This window comes from Dryobates pubescens, chromosome 3 (assembly GCF_014839835.1).
Source record: "Dryobates pubescens isolate bDryPub1 chromosome 3, bDryPub1.pri, whole genome shotgun sequence".
NCBI lineage: Eukaryota > Metazoa > Chordata > Aves > Piciformes > Picidae > Dryobates > Dryobates pubescens.
The window spans coordinates 36,552,095-36,566,463 of record NC_071614.1 but is presented as its reverse complement, the minus strand read 5'-3'; the positions used below and the strand labels follow the sequence as shown (position 1 = coordinate 36,566,463).

Here is a 14,369-nt window from a genome sequence, read left to right as displayed (position 1 = left end):
GATAAATGTTGATTACATACTAAAAAACCCCAACACATTTAGAACCTATCTAGCCTTTGAAAATTAATGTATAATATGAATTTAAATTATCAGAATTTGCTATTCAACTTTGGATTATACTGGAAGGTCCTTATTTGAAAGATCATTTAGCTACACTATTAATGTAACATAACTGATAAAATCATAGCTGTGATTTAAAGCTCAAAATACATGGTAATAAAGAAAAAGTTTTTCCTTGCTATGTCATTCATACTTATTTATCACAAACAACAGAACAGATGCAATTATAAATTTGAGTGATATTTTAGTCATCATCAAATGATATACTGTCATTTTGAGTCCCTTCTGTAAGGCTTATAAATTAAAGAAAATTGTGGTTCTAGAGGTTTCCAAATGAACCCTGGGCATGTATTATTTAGCATGCATGCCTTATTAAAAATATCACTAAAACCATTTGTTCTCTCCTGTGTAGGAGAGCAGTCCTGCAGAGAGAGATCTAGGAGTCTGAGTCAATGGCAACTTTAATACGTGTGTCCTGGCATCCAAAAGGGCCAACTACGCACACAGCATAGCTAGCTAGTCAAGGGAAGTGTTATGCCACTCTACACTGCACTGGTGTAGCCCTACCTGAAGTATTGTTAGACCTGAAGAAAAGGACTTGGAGGGTGTTGATTTATGAGAAGGTCAACATGAACAGGCAGTGTGGTCATGCAGCCCAGTAGGCAAACCATCTCCTAGGCTGCATCAAGAGGAGTGTGGCCAGCAGGTCAAGAGAGGCAATTCTCTCCCTTTACTCTGCTCTTGTGAGATGCCGCTTCAAATACTGTATCCAGTTCTGGTGTCCCCATCATAAGAAGGATATCAAGCTTTTGGAATAAGTCCAGAAGAGAGCCACAAAGATGACTGAAGGGCTGGAACACCTGCTACAAGGACAGGCTGAGGGAGCTGGGGTTGCTCAGTTTGGAGAAAACTCTGGGGAGAACCATATAGATGCCTTCCAATACCTGAATGTAACCTACAGGAAAGCTAGAGAGGGACTTTTCATAAGGGTGTCTAGCAATAGGACAAGGGGGAACGGTTTAAGCTGAGGGAGAGCAGGTTTAGACTGGATCTCAGGAAAAAGTTCTTCAGTACAGGGGTGGTGAGACTCTGGAATAGGTGGCCTAGACAGGTTGTGGATGCCCTCTCACAGGAAGTATTCTAGGCTGTGTTGTATGAGGCCTTGAGTAAACATGTCTAGTTGAGAGACATCCTTTCCTATGGCTGGGAAGTTGGAGTAGATAAAAGTCAACACCTGTGCTTCTTTTCTGTAGAAAAGCCATGGAGTTGGTTTGGTTTGGTTTTTTTTTTTCCTAACATCACTTGAAACCAGATGTACTGCATCCCAGATTAAGTGCTCCAATCAGTTTGGTTCCCTCTCTCAATTTCTTCCTTTGCTGTTGATCAACATCACATAAATTAAATACTCATTATAACATGCATCTAAGGAGAATTTTCTTTCTTTCTCCAGGGCTTTTAAAAGACACTTCAAAAATAATTTGGATTGCTCTCTAAGTAGAATGGGATTTATTTTGTTAAATTTTCAGAAATTACTGCAGGGTAGGAACATAGGGCCTATTTTACATACGTTAAAAAATCAGATTTCTCACTTCAGGACAATAGCATATACAAAACAGAACTATTGAAATTATTGCAATCTGTTTAGGCAGATGTGGACACACGTTGCAGCTGCAGCGCTACTTGGAACACTTATGCTTTGACATTTCAGTGAGCTCTATCTTAGCAGCACCCAGTGAAGTTGTCCTGTAGTTACTACTGGCCCTGATAATACCAAACTTAGTGGGGTGGTCTTGTACTTTGGTCCTTTTTACCTTTGTAAACGTTGTGTTTAGTTCAGTAGCCTTTTACAGCTCTTATTTATTCTATCAGTTTGATGCATTACAAAGATCTATTAACCCTCTGTCCACTTTGGAGAGGAAGTATGATCTGTTTAGTCAGTAAAATTATACATTTCAAATAAGACAGAAATAGTGACTGACAAACTATTTGGCAGTAAAAGTTCATTTATTAACTGACAGTATGTACTTGAGCAAACTTAAAATCAAAACCCCAGCTCTGACAAAAACTTGGTCTTAAGAGAGGGTAACTAAATTAAGAAGTTAAAAAATTAATCAAAGGTCTGTAATCTCATACTTTCACTCCCACATAAATAAAATAGCAGTCTCATGGATATCTTGTAAAGACTCTCTTCTTTTTCAATTAAGTATCCTAAGCTGTTTTCCAGTGATATGATAATCCTTCACTTGAGAATATATTTTAATTTCAACATTGATAAAGATCCCTTCAAATAATAGCCTACAATAAATTAACACCAAAGCTCTAGTTTTGCAGCAAAAAGAGAAAAGGCTGAGTTCTTTGAGGGCAAATTACTGACTGTTGCAGCTTTCACATCTATGTTTTTAATAATTAGGAAGGTTAAACCAGTTATTCCCAGAAGTGTACCTTTCAGTTCTGAAATCCTTTATCGTTTTATGTCAACCCCTGAGGTTTGTTTTTTAATTTTTAGAAAACCACTGTATCTTTGTTCATGTTCCTAATGGTCAGACTGAAGTCCTCTTTTTCCATTCTTTGACTTTACTGTATCATGCTGTGTACCTCCACTACACTTTTATTGTAGTATTAATTTCATTTTCCATTTCTTTCCTATTTTCCTGGCACCTTATTTTACAGATGCAGCTTCCAACTGGGCATCTTTTCAGTTTTTAATCAGGTCACTCCATAGCTACTGATGCATGTTAGAACAAGGAAATATAAACACAAATATATGTATCTGTAAATAAATATATAGACTTCTACACATACATACATCTAAGAAAGAATGCTTGTAGCTGTGTGCATATCTCTGTTGGGTGTGATCTTGTTAGTCCCACAGTACTGTATAAGAAATTATACAGTATATCCCATCTGCTTTTCCTAAAACACTTCTCTTGCTTTTTATGTGACTGGTCACAAAGAGTTTAATTCAAATTTCATCTCAGTGTAAACACTGCACTATTTGTTCACCAAAACTGCTTAGGTAGAAATCTGCAATGTCATTCCGAAAATTAGATTTGAGAAAACATTCCACTTTGTCATGTAATGCAACATCAATAAGCAGAATTCTTGGGAAATTTTCTATTTCTCTTCCTGTTTTTTTTGGTTTTTTTTTTTTTTTTTTTTTTCTTTCCCTTTTTGGCTAAATGATGTGATTGGGACAGCTATTTCTCCTCCTTAAACTTCTTAAATCATGTTTGTTACAACCTCAAAAGCTGAGAATAAATTGCATCAGAGGGTTACTTGCCACCTCAGAAAGTGTGAATAAAACAAAAAAAAAAAAAGTAAATTTCTTTTTGCTGGGTATTTTAAAAATACAAAATCTGAAACTTTATTTTATTTTACTCTATATTTAATCACAGCCTTCTTCCTTTCTTCCTTTACTTATTTTAAGAATATCCTCTTATTTATATTCTTCACCAAAGTATTTCTCCAATATCCCCTCAGTCTGGAAATTGATTAACTATTACTGGAGCCTTTTGGACCTTTCTGACATATGATCTCTTTTTACTGTTTTATTTTCCCTCCAATAATTGTGTGTCTCTTTAACGATAACATATTACACACTCTTTCCTTCACAGCTATTTTCACTGTGAGAAAAAGCTTACCATTGTAATATCACTAATCCAATTTGTATTCCTAATGTTAGCTTCATAAAAATCTAGACTCATCCAACTATAATCAACTAGGGATTCTCAAAATTACTGAGAATTGAGAACCTAATTATACAAAGTTCGTTTAGAAGTAGTCACATATCATAAATCAGCTATTAGTGGAGTTACTGCAGAGAATGAAATTAACTTTCAAAATGTTTCAGACCTGTATTGAACAGTATTTCAACCTCAGGATAAAAAAGGCAAATGTTTTGGATGACACCATTATTGCAGCCAGTACTGAGACAGCAAAGACCTTTTTAATTTTCACAATGTACTCCATAAGAACAAATTTAGATGGGCCACTGATTCTCCCTGTCAATTTTTGTAAGCCACCTTTTTGCAGATGTCATGGTAAACTTCATGGAGCAAAATTTTCTTCTGCATACCAATTGGAATCTACCAAGGGGTAACTTGTATATGAATTACCCTATCTCTTCAGATTTTATCATAGGATTATAGAATCATTTCATCTGGAAAAGACCTTTAAGATCATTGAGCTCAATCACTAATCTAGCACTGCAAAGACCACCACTAAACTATGTCACTAAGCACCACATCTACAAATACCTCCAGGTACGATGACTCAGCCACTTCCCTGGGCAGTCTGTTCCAGTACTTGACAACCTTTTCATTTTTCCTAATGTCTAACCTGAACCTCCTCTGGCATGGCATTGCATGGGGTTGTTGTGACCCATGTGCCGGATCCAGTGGTTGGCCTTGTTGAATCTCATGCAACTAACTCTAGCCCATCAATCCAGCCTGTCCAGATTCCTCTGTAGAGTTCTTGTACCTTCAAGCATATCAACACTCTTGTGCAACTTGGTATTATCTGCAAACTCATTGAAGGTGCACTTGTCCCCTCATCCAAATCGTTAAGAAAGATATTAAAGAGAAATGGCACTAATCCAGAGACCTGGGGAATACCACTTGTCACTGGCTGCAAACTGGATTCAACTCTATTCATTAACGTTCTTTGGGCCTGGCCATACAGCCGGTTTTCAAACCAGTGAAGTGTACACACATACAAGCCATGAGCAGTCTGTTTTTCCAGCAGGATGTTTTACTAAAGTACAGGTCAACTATATCTGCAACCTCTCCCTCAGCCACTAAGCTGGTCAGCTTATCATAGAAGGAGATGAGGTTAGCTGAACAGAACTTCCCTTTCATAAACCCATGCTGACTAAGCCTGATCCCCAAGTTCTCCAGAAACTGCTGCATAATGGTAATCAAGATGATCATAGAATCATAGAAATGTTAGGGTTGGAAGGGACCTCAAGGATCATCTGGTTCTAACCCCCATGACATGGACAGGGACATCTCACACTAGATCAGATTGCCCAGAGCTACATCCAGCCTGGCCTTACAAACCTCCAGGGATAAGGCTTCTACCACCTCCCAGGGCAACCTGTTCCAGTGTCTCACCACCCACATGGTGAAGAACTTCTTCCTAACATCCAATCTGAATCTACCCATTTCTACATTTTTTCCATTCCCCCTAGTCCTATCACTAACTGAGATAATAAAAAGTCCCTCCCCAGCTTTCTTGTAGGCCCCCTTCAGATACTGGAAGGCCACGATGAGGTCTCCTCAGAGCCTTCTCTCTCAAGACTGAATAGCCCCAAATATCTCAATCTGTCTCCATAGAAGAGGTGCTCCAGCCCTCTGATCATCCTTGAGACCCTTCTCTGGACACGTTCCAACACCTCCAGAACCTGCCTGTAATAGGGGCTCCAGAACTGGATGCAGTACTCCAGGTGGGGTCTCAGCAGAGCAGAGTAGAAGGGGAGAGTCACTTCCCTCGACCAGCTGGCTATGCTTCTCTTGATGAAGCCCAGGATGTGATTGGCTTTCTGGGCTGCAAGTGCACACTGCTGGCTCATGTTGAGCTTCTCATCCACCACCACCCCCAAGGCCTTTCCTTCAGGACTGCTCTCCAGCCAGTCACTGCCTAGCCTGTATTGGTGCTTGGGATTGCCCCGACCCAGATGCAGGACCTTGCACTTGGTCTTCTTGAACTTCATGAAGTTGGCTTGGGTCCACCTCTCCAGCCTGTCAAGGTCCCTCTGGATGGCATCCTTTCCCTCCAGCATGTCTGCTGCACCACACAGTTTAGTCTGCTCCATAATCTTCCCCAGCTGGAACCTCCTTGGTTAGTCATGACTGCTGGGAAATGATGGGAAGTGGCTTGGTGAGCAGTTCCACCAGCTCCCTCACTACCCTTGGATGTATCCCAAATGGCCCCATATAGTTGTGTAGGTTCAACTGGTGTAGCAGATCATTGTCCCTGTCTCCCAGCTCAGACTTTGAACAATTTTTTTCTCTTTGAACTTTCATTTCTGGGCTATTTTCTCTTTTGTGGGGATTGTTTTCTGCCTTTTTGAGATTGGAAGTTGTCCAATTTTAAGACATTAAAAAAAAATACATTGAAAGAGAACAAAAAAAAAAAAAGTGAAATTATCTAAACTTTCTAAAAAATTCCATTGAATGCACCTTTGACATCTGTTCAGGGCTCATTCTAAGCTATCAGTGAATCTGCAGTACAGTTCAACTCCACCAACCTTCACATGGCTATAATTTCAAGAGAGAACCTCTAGAATTAAGTAGCAGTCAGAAAAACAAACAAACAAAACCACCACAAACAACAACAAAAATCACAAAACAGCAGACAGAAGAGTCAATGCTATTCACAGCTTCCTGGAATTTTTAATTAGGAACTTTGCTAGCAGAAACAGTTGGCAATCAGCTTTGTAATGCTTCTAAAAATATTGAGCAACAAAATTGTACAAAAAAAGTATTTTGCCAGTATCATTAAAGTTAGCAGAACATACCACAGGGAACAAGGTTATGATGATGTGTAAGTATATAAACCACATAGCTTTAACTCTGCTATCTTATCTTTCATGGTTGCCATGACATTAGTTTATGATGTCCAGAAATAAGAATACCATCAGTCAGGAAAAAAACTTTAACAAAAAGTGTTTTCATAGAAAAGACCAAGGTTTTTAGAGAAACAATAGGGGAACATTTCTTGCTTAAAGACATGGTGAATGAAAAGAGCTACCTCATAGCATATGTTCCAGACTGATAAAATGAAACATTAAGGCACATCTAAAAACCTTCGGCAAACCTACATTCCATATGAATTCTAAAAAAACACTGAGGCAATGGCTCAGCTGACATAAACCATTAACTGTTAAATAACTCTCCTGCTATGGTTCTAATTTCTTTGACAAAAGGTAAGCATAATTCTTTCAGTTTCATGTAAGTTCTATGTAGGGTTTAGGACCCTGCTTGAGTTTTAGTTAACAGGTTACATTCTTAGAGTTACAAGTGATGAACAAAATTTCATTCCTGTTAGAGAAATTTGTATGCAATGAACACGTAGTACACGTGGTACCTGCAGAAATGGAACAAATCCTTAGTAGACACTGAGGGCACCATGAATTTATGGTTCTCTGTGAAGAAAAGTAGTAGCTATCATATAGGAGAAACAATGCAACAAGCTTAGAAGTAAACAGGGTACGTGCAAGTTCATGATACTTATGGTTCTTGGTGTGCCACAGTGTGAGGTTGTGACAATCAAGGGTCATTCCCAATGACCAGAAAAAAGATCATTTCTCATGTCCCACTTTCAAAAAAAAAAAACAACCCAAGTATCCTAGCAACTATATATTTGTCAAGTTCACCTCAGACTTCCAGAAAGTGTTTATGAAAACCATTCCCAAGCACACAAAGGACAAAAAGGTGAACAGAAACAGGCAGCTTTTGCCAATGCAAATCACCTTACCCGAGTTCTTTCTTTGATGAAAGTATTTAGAATCATAGAATCATAGAAAAATTTCTGTTGGAAAAGACCTTCAAGATCATCAAGTCCAACCATTAACTCAGCACTGCCAAAGCCACCGCTACACAAAGTCCCTCAGTGCCACATTCACACATCTTCTAAAAGCCTCCAAGAAGGGAGACTTAGCCAGATCCCCCAGTAGCCTATTCCAATGCTTGGTAAACCTTTCAGTGAATATTTTTTTCGCTATCCATCCCCATCCCTATATCCATCAGAAGTCTTCAGACTAGCCAACTCCACCTCCAAGGATTTTCCTCTTCCTTTTTTCTAGGTTTTCCTGGTTTACCCTTCTTTTTTCTTTCCTTTGTTTTTTTTTATTTTCCCAATTTAAATTCTCCCTGTATTTTTTACCCTACAACAACTTATCTTTCCTTTTACAAACATCTTTAGGTTAACTATATGTCTTATAAACCCTTTATCTAACATTATCCTGGTTCTGAATCAAGTGAGAAGAATCTATCTGAAGTACAGAGAAACCCATTCATGTAGCCTAGGACAAAAATGCCACCCTTTCCTATATTTGTTTTCCATTAAAAATGTCCTGGTTGTGCTAATAAGAAAATTCAGATTTCAAGTTAAACATCCGCAACTACTGTTCCTCATTTGTTTAAATGACATTTGAAATGTCACTGATTCATCAATAATTGGCATTCTTGCCTTATTTTTGTTTCAGGCAGAAAAAACATAAAGTTTGTGTTGAGTGAAGGAGAGGGGAAGAGTTGATGAAACCTGAAACAAGAGTATAAATGACATAAACAGACAATGTTTTCTTTTTCCATCAGAATGTGTGTATTTGTTGTGATTCTCTGCATCAGAGATTATCTTATAACTAGAGATTACCATTTAAATCAAGAACCACTTGTGAAATAAAAAGGCAGAACTACAACTAAACAAACTCCCACATATATTGAGTTCTACCACTGCCTCTCATCTGTGGCATGGTGAAATGTGTCAGTTCATTTAATTAGCATAGCTACCTTAAAATAACTTTTATTTCACATTGACTTTCTTTGGGCCTTATTATCCTTTCATCAAAGCTATCCAGAATACTAGCAGTCAAGTCTGTTACTCAGAGGACATAACAACTTGATTATTCATTTGAGTGCTTATTCCAAAATAGATCATTCTAATGGACAGCTTGACATTAACAAAGTTTTCCACTCACAGTTGCCCACTATATTCTTGTAGTCAAAGTGAGGACATATGGACTGGATGGGTGGACTGGATGTGAGTCCAAAACTGTTTGGACCATCAGGCTCAGATAGCTGAGGCTAATTGTTTAATGTCAAGGTAGTGACCAGTGGCAGCATTACCCAGTGACTTAAACTGGGAATGAATGCACCCTGGTGTTTGCAGATGGCACCCTGAAATGTAGGACTGCCGTTCAGATAGGCTCTGAGAACAACAGCCTTTGACAATCTGGAAGAATGTCAGGCATCTCATTAAATTCCAAAACACAAATGCAAAATCCTATACCTGGAAGAGGATCATCTCATGTGAAAAAATATTTGCTAGGTAGCAGCTCTGACAAAATGACCTGAGGTCCTGGTAAAACACAAGATGTGGTATACTTTCACAGTACCCAAGGCTTACCACGTATTATGCTGTGTGAGCAAGAACAAAAACAGTGGCTGAAGAGAAAGAGTTAAAGACAGTTTATCTACCTGACACTCAGAAGGCCCCATCTGCAATGCAATACTGACATTTAGAGACTAGTACAAGTCCAGAGAAGGCCACTAAAATGGCTAAGATAATGAAGAATATGTTCTATGACACTAGAGAATGAGAGAAATGGATTTCTCAGCTTGGACGAGAGTAGGCTATGAGCAAATCTAACTGCACTGTTTAATTTAGGAAAAATGAAGCTGGAATCTTTTCACAGGTCCACAAAAGGAGAAGTGAAAAGGGACAATCTGAACAAGAATACTTCCCGAGAAGCTTTAGCATCTCCAGATATCAAAATATCTACTGGTCAAAACACTGAGCAATCCAGCTTAACTTTGAAGTTATCTGTATTTTGAGCAGGAGTTAGATTCAAAGGGATTGGATCACCAGAGATCCCCTTCAAAGACTGTAGGTTTGAAGATTTCGAGCTTCTATGTCCTGGGAATGAGATTCAAAAAACAGAAATTCCCCAAAGCATTTGCCAGGTCCTGCCTTCAAATTGCTATAGCTACCCACCATGTAAATGAAAAGCTTTAAAAAAACCCAATCTGTAGATAACATCTACCTCTGAATGCAAATCCTGGAGCATCACTGCTTCTGAATTGCGATTACAGTTTTAAATGGTGTAGATTTTTACACAGGACATCAGTACATTTACATTTAGAAATAAAAATAATACCTCAAAATAATTTAAACTGCTGCTTCAATATTGTCTTAATATTATAAAGATATTTCATGTCTTTATTTTTACCTCTGCAAAAAGGAACTGGAAAATCCCACGATGCACCATTTCCAGGACTCACAATGCATGTCAACATGGCATGGCCTTCTAGGATGTAACCAGAGATACAGCTGTATTTGATTTTATCTCCAATGTTGAATCTTGTTCCATGAAGTACTCCCTTAGGTATTTCTCCGGGGTTGCCACAAGTATGACTCGGTAATACTGTCAAAAGAAATTAGAAAATAATTACAGTTAAAATTTGCAGAATGAAGCAACTGAAAACAACTGAAATTAAATATTTGTATTTATAATTATTTTTTAGAAACAATATTCCTTACACAAATAAGGCAAAAATAGGCTGTGGAATGTACTCTGACAGAAGATTTCAGTTTATAGGAGACATAAACATTTTCAAGGCTAAATTCAGACTGAGTTTAACAGCTCTTTGCTGATCTGTTTTTCAACAAAATATTCTATAACTCTCACTGTTTCTCCCTAAACTCTAAATGAAGTAGAAGTTGGTGCATTGGTTTTTTTTTTGCTTTGTTTTAATAAATACTGAAAAAAAAATCCATATATTTATGCATCCAGTAGAAGGCACTTTAAGTACAGTTTTCACTTCGGTTGATAGAATAGCAGTTTAAAAGAATCCAATAATTAACTGCTCCCTGACAGTAAATTAAAGTTTAAAGTATATTTTAAAAGTTTGATTTTTTGCTTATTTCCCAATTACTCCAGATTATAGAAAATAAGTCAATCTGTGCTAATGGAACCAGAAAATACAAAAGAAATAAGAAGTGAAATGGAGCTGATAAGAATACTTATTGTATTTTTTTTATTGCAGAAAGTTACTACCGGTTTTAAGCATTACTTATTTGGAGACTGTCTTAACTAGTTATCGATTTAAAGATGACACTCCTCCATCTAGGAAAAGCCAAAATGTGTGTTAGGGAGGTGGGAAATGTAATTGTTTTTGTTCTCAATGTCATTTGAAAGTTATTAATGGCATGCCATTCCTTCTATTGAAGTAGTACAAATTAAAAATGTTTAATTTCCTTTAGAGCAGAGCAAATAAGTGCAAGAAGCTGAAATATGTCATGATCAGAGCACAAAAGATAAATGTGTTCATCAAAGAAATGGTCTGAAAAGCTCACATTTAATTCAAGTATCATTTCAGAAACTACATGGTTCATGGAAAAATGTCTTTCACCCTGTACTTCTCTCTTCCTCACTCTACCCATGTGCAGAATAAACCTAACCTCACTAACCTGCATGTTGCAAGGATTAATTACTCAATACATGCACATCCTCAGAGTGTTGTAAAGCATTCTATCAATATATCAATGCCAATTAAGCCCCACTCTACAATTTAAGTTAAATTATTGAATGCACAACCTTAACTCATTACTCAGCACACTGGCATTTAAATGATCATAATTATACTTATGTTACAGCCAAATTATATAGGAACATTTTGAAAAGACAAAAAACCAAAAAGGTAAAAAAAATCTACAAGAGGGAACACGTTCACTTACAACATAATTTATGAGAAAAAAAATCCCCAAATCATCTCTAAACATTAACAAAGTAACAAAAGCCACATAATACTCTGGTGAGGCAGATGAATGTTTTGTCAGTGTTGCAGAACAGATATCCAACATCTCAGCTCATTATAGGAACTACTTAAGGTTGCTGAGCTAGAAGCAAACAATGCAATATTCAATTTCTTTACTTCTGTTTTAGAAGCCTCAATAAAACAAGGTATTTATTTAGATGTGCTCATTCACATTGGAAAGAGAGTCAGTGTTTGATTCACACCTATAAGAATGGATGCATATAAAATAGTGATTTTAAGACATCAGAATAATTAGAATACAAATAATAATTTACATTTCCCAATGAGCCATGCTACAGCATATAGTACTAGATGCTATTATATAACACTTAAAAATGCTGCCTCTCTCTTGGCAAATTTCCCCCTTTTGGCTGTTTTACTCATGGTAATACAGGCAATTTTGCAAGGTAAGTCAAACAAATGAAAAATTGCTACATGCTTTGAGACAGCAGAATACCACCATCTGAAACAAGAATCTCTCTTTCTGTTTTGTTGGTTTATTTTTTCCAAAATCCATTTTTTTTCCCATTCCATTTTTGCAAAACACTGTAATATGAAGTAGTGTCATCCTAACACTGGGCGTATGCAGCAATATTTATGTAATCCAGAAGTCAGCATTTATTTTTGAGTGGGTGTGTTATGTGGAAAAAAATGCATTATTCAAAGCTACTATGGTTACTGATAAACTTCATTTTCAAGAAAGACATATCACAGTAAATCTATGTCTGCCATATACATGACAACTGTCCCTAGCTAACTTGAAATTGTATTGCAGCAAATCAACCTTCTCTATGTGTAAAGACAGTCTCCTACAATACAATGTTTTTAATGACTCTTCTTACATCTGTCAAGAATCCTATAAAAAATGGGACTTGGAATCTTGAACCTGGCATGCATTTTACCACAACCTCCTAAAAACCAGTAAAAGATGAGTATCTGAAAATGACAGCCATGTTCAATAATACATGTAATAGCTCACACAATTTCTCCGCTTGTCAGGATCAAACATTCAACTACATTATTTATGTGCTTTACTAAAAATCTGATTGAATTATATTGAGATAGATGCACCATTTCATCTACTCAGACTTTACTGTTTCTAGTCTGGACTTGAAATTAATTATCCTCTGAAGGTTCCTAACAGTAACAAAACAGTTTAAGCTTTGGATTATGAGAGTTCTGATTGATCAAAGCTATCATATGCAAAGGTTCTGTATGTCCATCATGCTTTAACATCACTGCCAAGTTTTCAGCAAAACCCCTATGTTTTTCTGTAGTGTTATTGAGGTCTGCTGTGAATAGGATGGAGAACTGGCAGTCACTTCATAGAATCACCAGTGTGAATGCATCTGTATTTATCAAGATGCTGGATTCATGGAATAATTTGATGCCCAGTCTGTATGGAGAGTGATAATAAACTGTACTACACAGAAGCACTGGATGTAATGGGGTTTTAATATTGACTTAACATTACAGTGTTCTCAGATAGCATGCTTTATCTCATTTTTTCTTTATTTAAGTTCTTACCAGGTTAAAAAAAAAAAAAAAAAAAAAAAAAGGAATAAAATTACAGAGTTTGGAAAGAAATCTGTTTACTCTTAGTATTTTAAAAGAAAATCTATGTACAATGCCCAAGCAGATCCATCCCCTGAGACTTTCTCTTCAAGAGTCTATCTTCACCACTGCAGCACATATAAGTACATACTTGTCTAAGCTTCAGTTTCAGCACAGATCAATTTGGAGCACTATTCACTAAATTAAAGCTAACAGACAGACCTTCCTCATAGATTACCTGTATCTTCCTGGCCGGTGGAACTGTGTGACAAATGCACATCATAAAAATTCATAACAAAATTTATTAATTAGGTAACATGCCAAATGTTTTCACTGACCACCTTAACTAACTTCGCACATATTATGTGGTGTTTGGTTTTGGTTTTTTAAGTATTCAAAGCATAATCTGTATACTTAAACATAACCAGTATTCGTTATGAGACAGTGGCAAAAGGCTGCACCACAACAAGACTGCAAAATGTACTAGAGAAATAGCACCATTTTTGACAGTATAAGGTTAATCAATTAAAGGTTATTAAATAAACTCATTCTCAGAAAGCCTGTAACAGATTCTTTATTTATACAGCCCTTTTGATAAACTTTCTGAAGATAAACTCCGTATTTAATTGCCACATGGGACACCTGAAAGTATATCTATGGCACCCTAAATGTAGTACTCCTTTGCTTTTGCTTATAGAGATTTTCTTTATTTGATTGACTAGAATAGATTTCATCATCCACCCCTTTGTGTTTTTTTGTAACGGTCACCTAAAATAAAACAGCGGTAGTTGATAATGAAAACAAAACCAAACAAAAAATACATGGTAGCTGCCTTCAAAATTAATAACCTTCTGAATTACTATTTTATGCCACTTAAGTTTTATTATTGTGGTCACCATACTAGAATGGAAGAATCTTTCAATATGCAATAAGTAATGCCCAAACATTTTGCCACATTTATGCCAAACCCATCATGACTAGTACTGGCAATGTACTGGCAGGATGTTGGTAAGATTTTTTTTGGTACTTTGGTTTAAAATGTCCAGTTAAAAAAAGCAAACCAACTTTTTAATAAATTTGGAAGATTTTGAAGCCTCTGGTAGCTCAACTTCTATCACTTTTTTACACAAATAAGGTATCTATATTTGAAATAAATGTTAAAACTATGAAAATTAACTTACCAAACTTTGATGAAATTACTATCCAGAGACTTAATCT

At 36.6% G+C, this 14,369-nt stretch overlaps 1 protein-coding gene across 1 annotated transcript in view; it reads right to left on the bottom strand.

The window, feature by feature from the left end:
* CSMD1 (CUB and Sushi multiple domains 1) overlaps positions 1-14,369 on the bottom strand; it is a 963,767-nt gene that overhangs the window by 442,966 nt on the left and 506,432 nt on the right. The window contains exon 4 of the mRNA XM_054179968.1: positions 10,010-10,204. Coding sequence (XP_054035943.1) covers positions 10,010-10,204 — 195 coding nt within the window. The remainder of the gene's footprint in view (positions 1-10,009; positions 10,205-14,369) is intronic.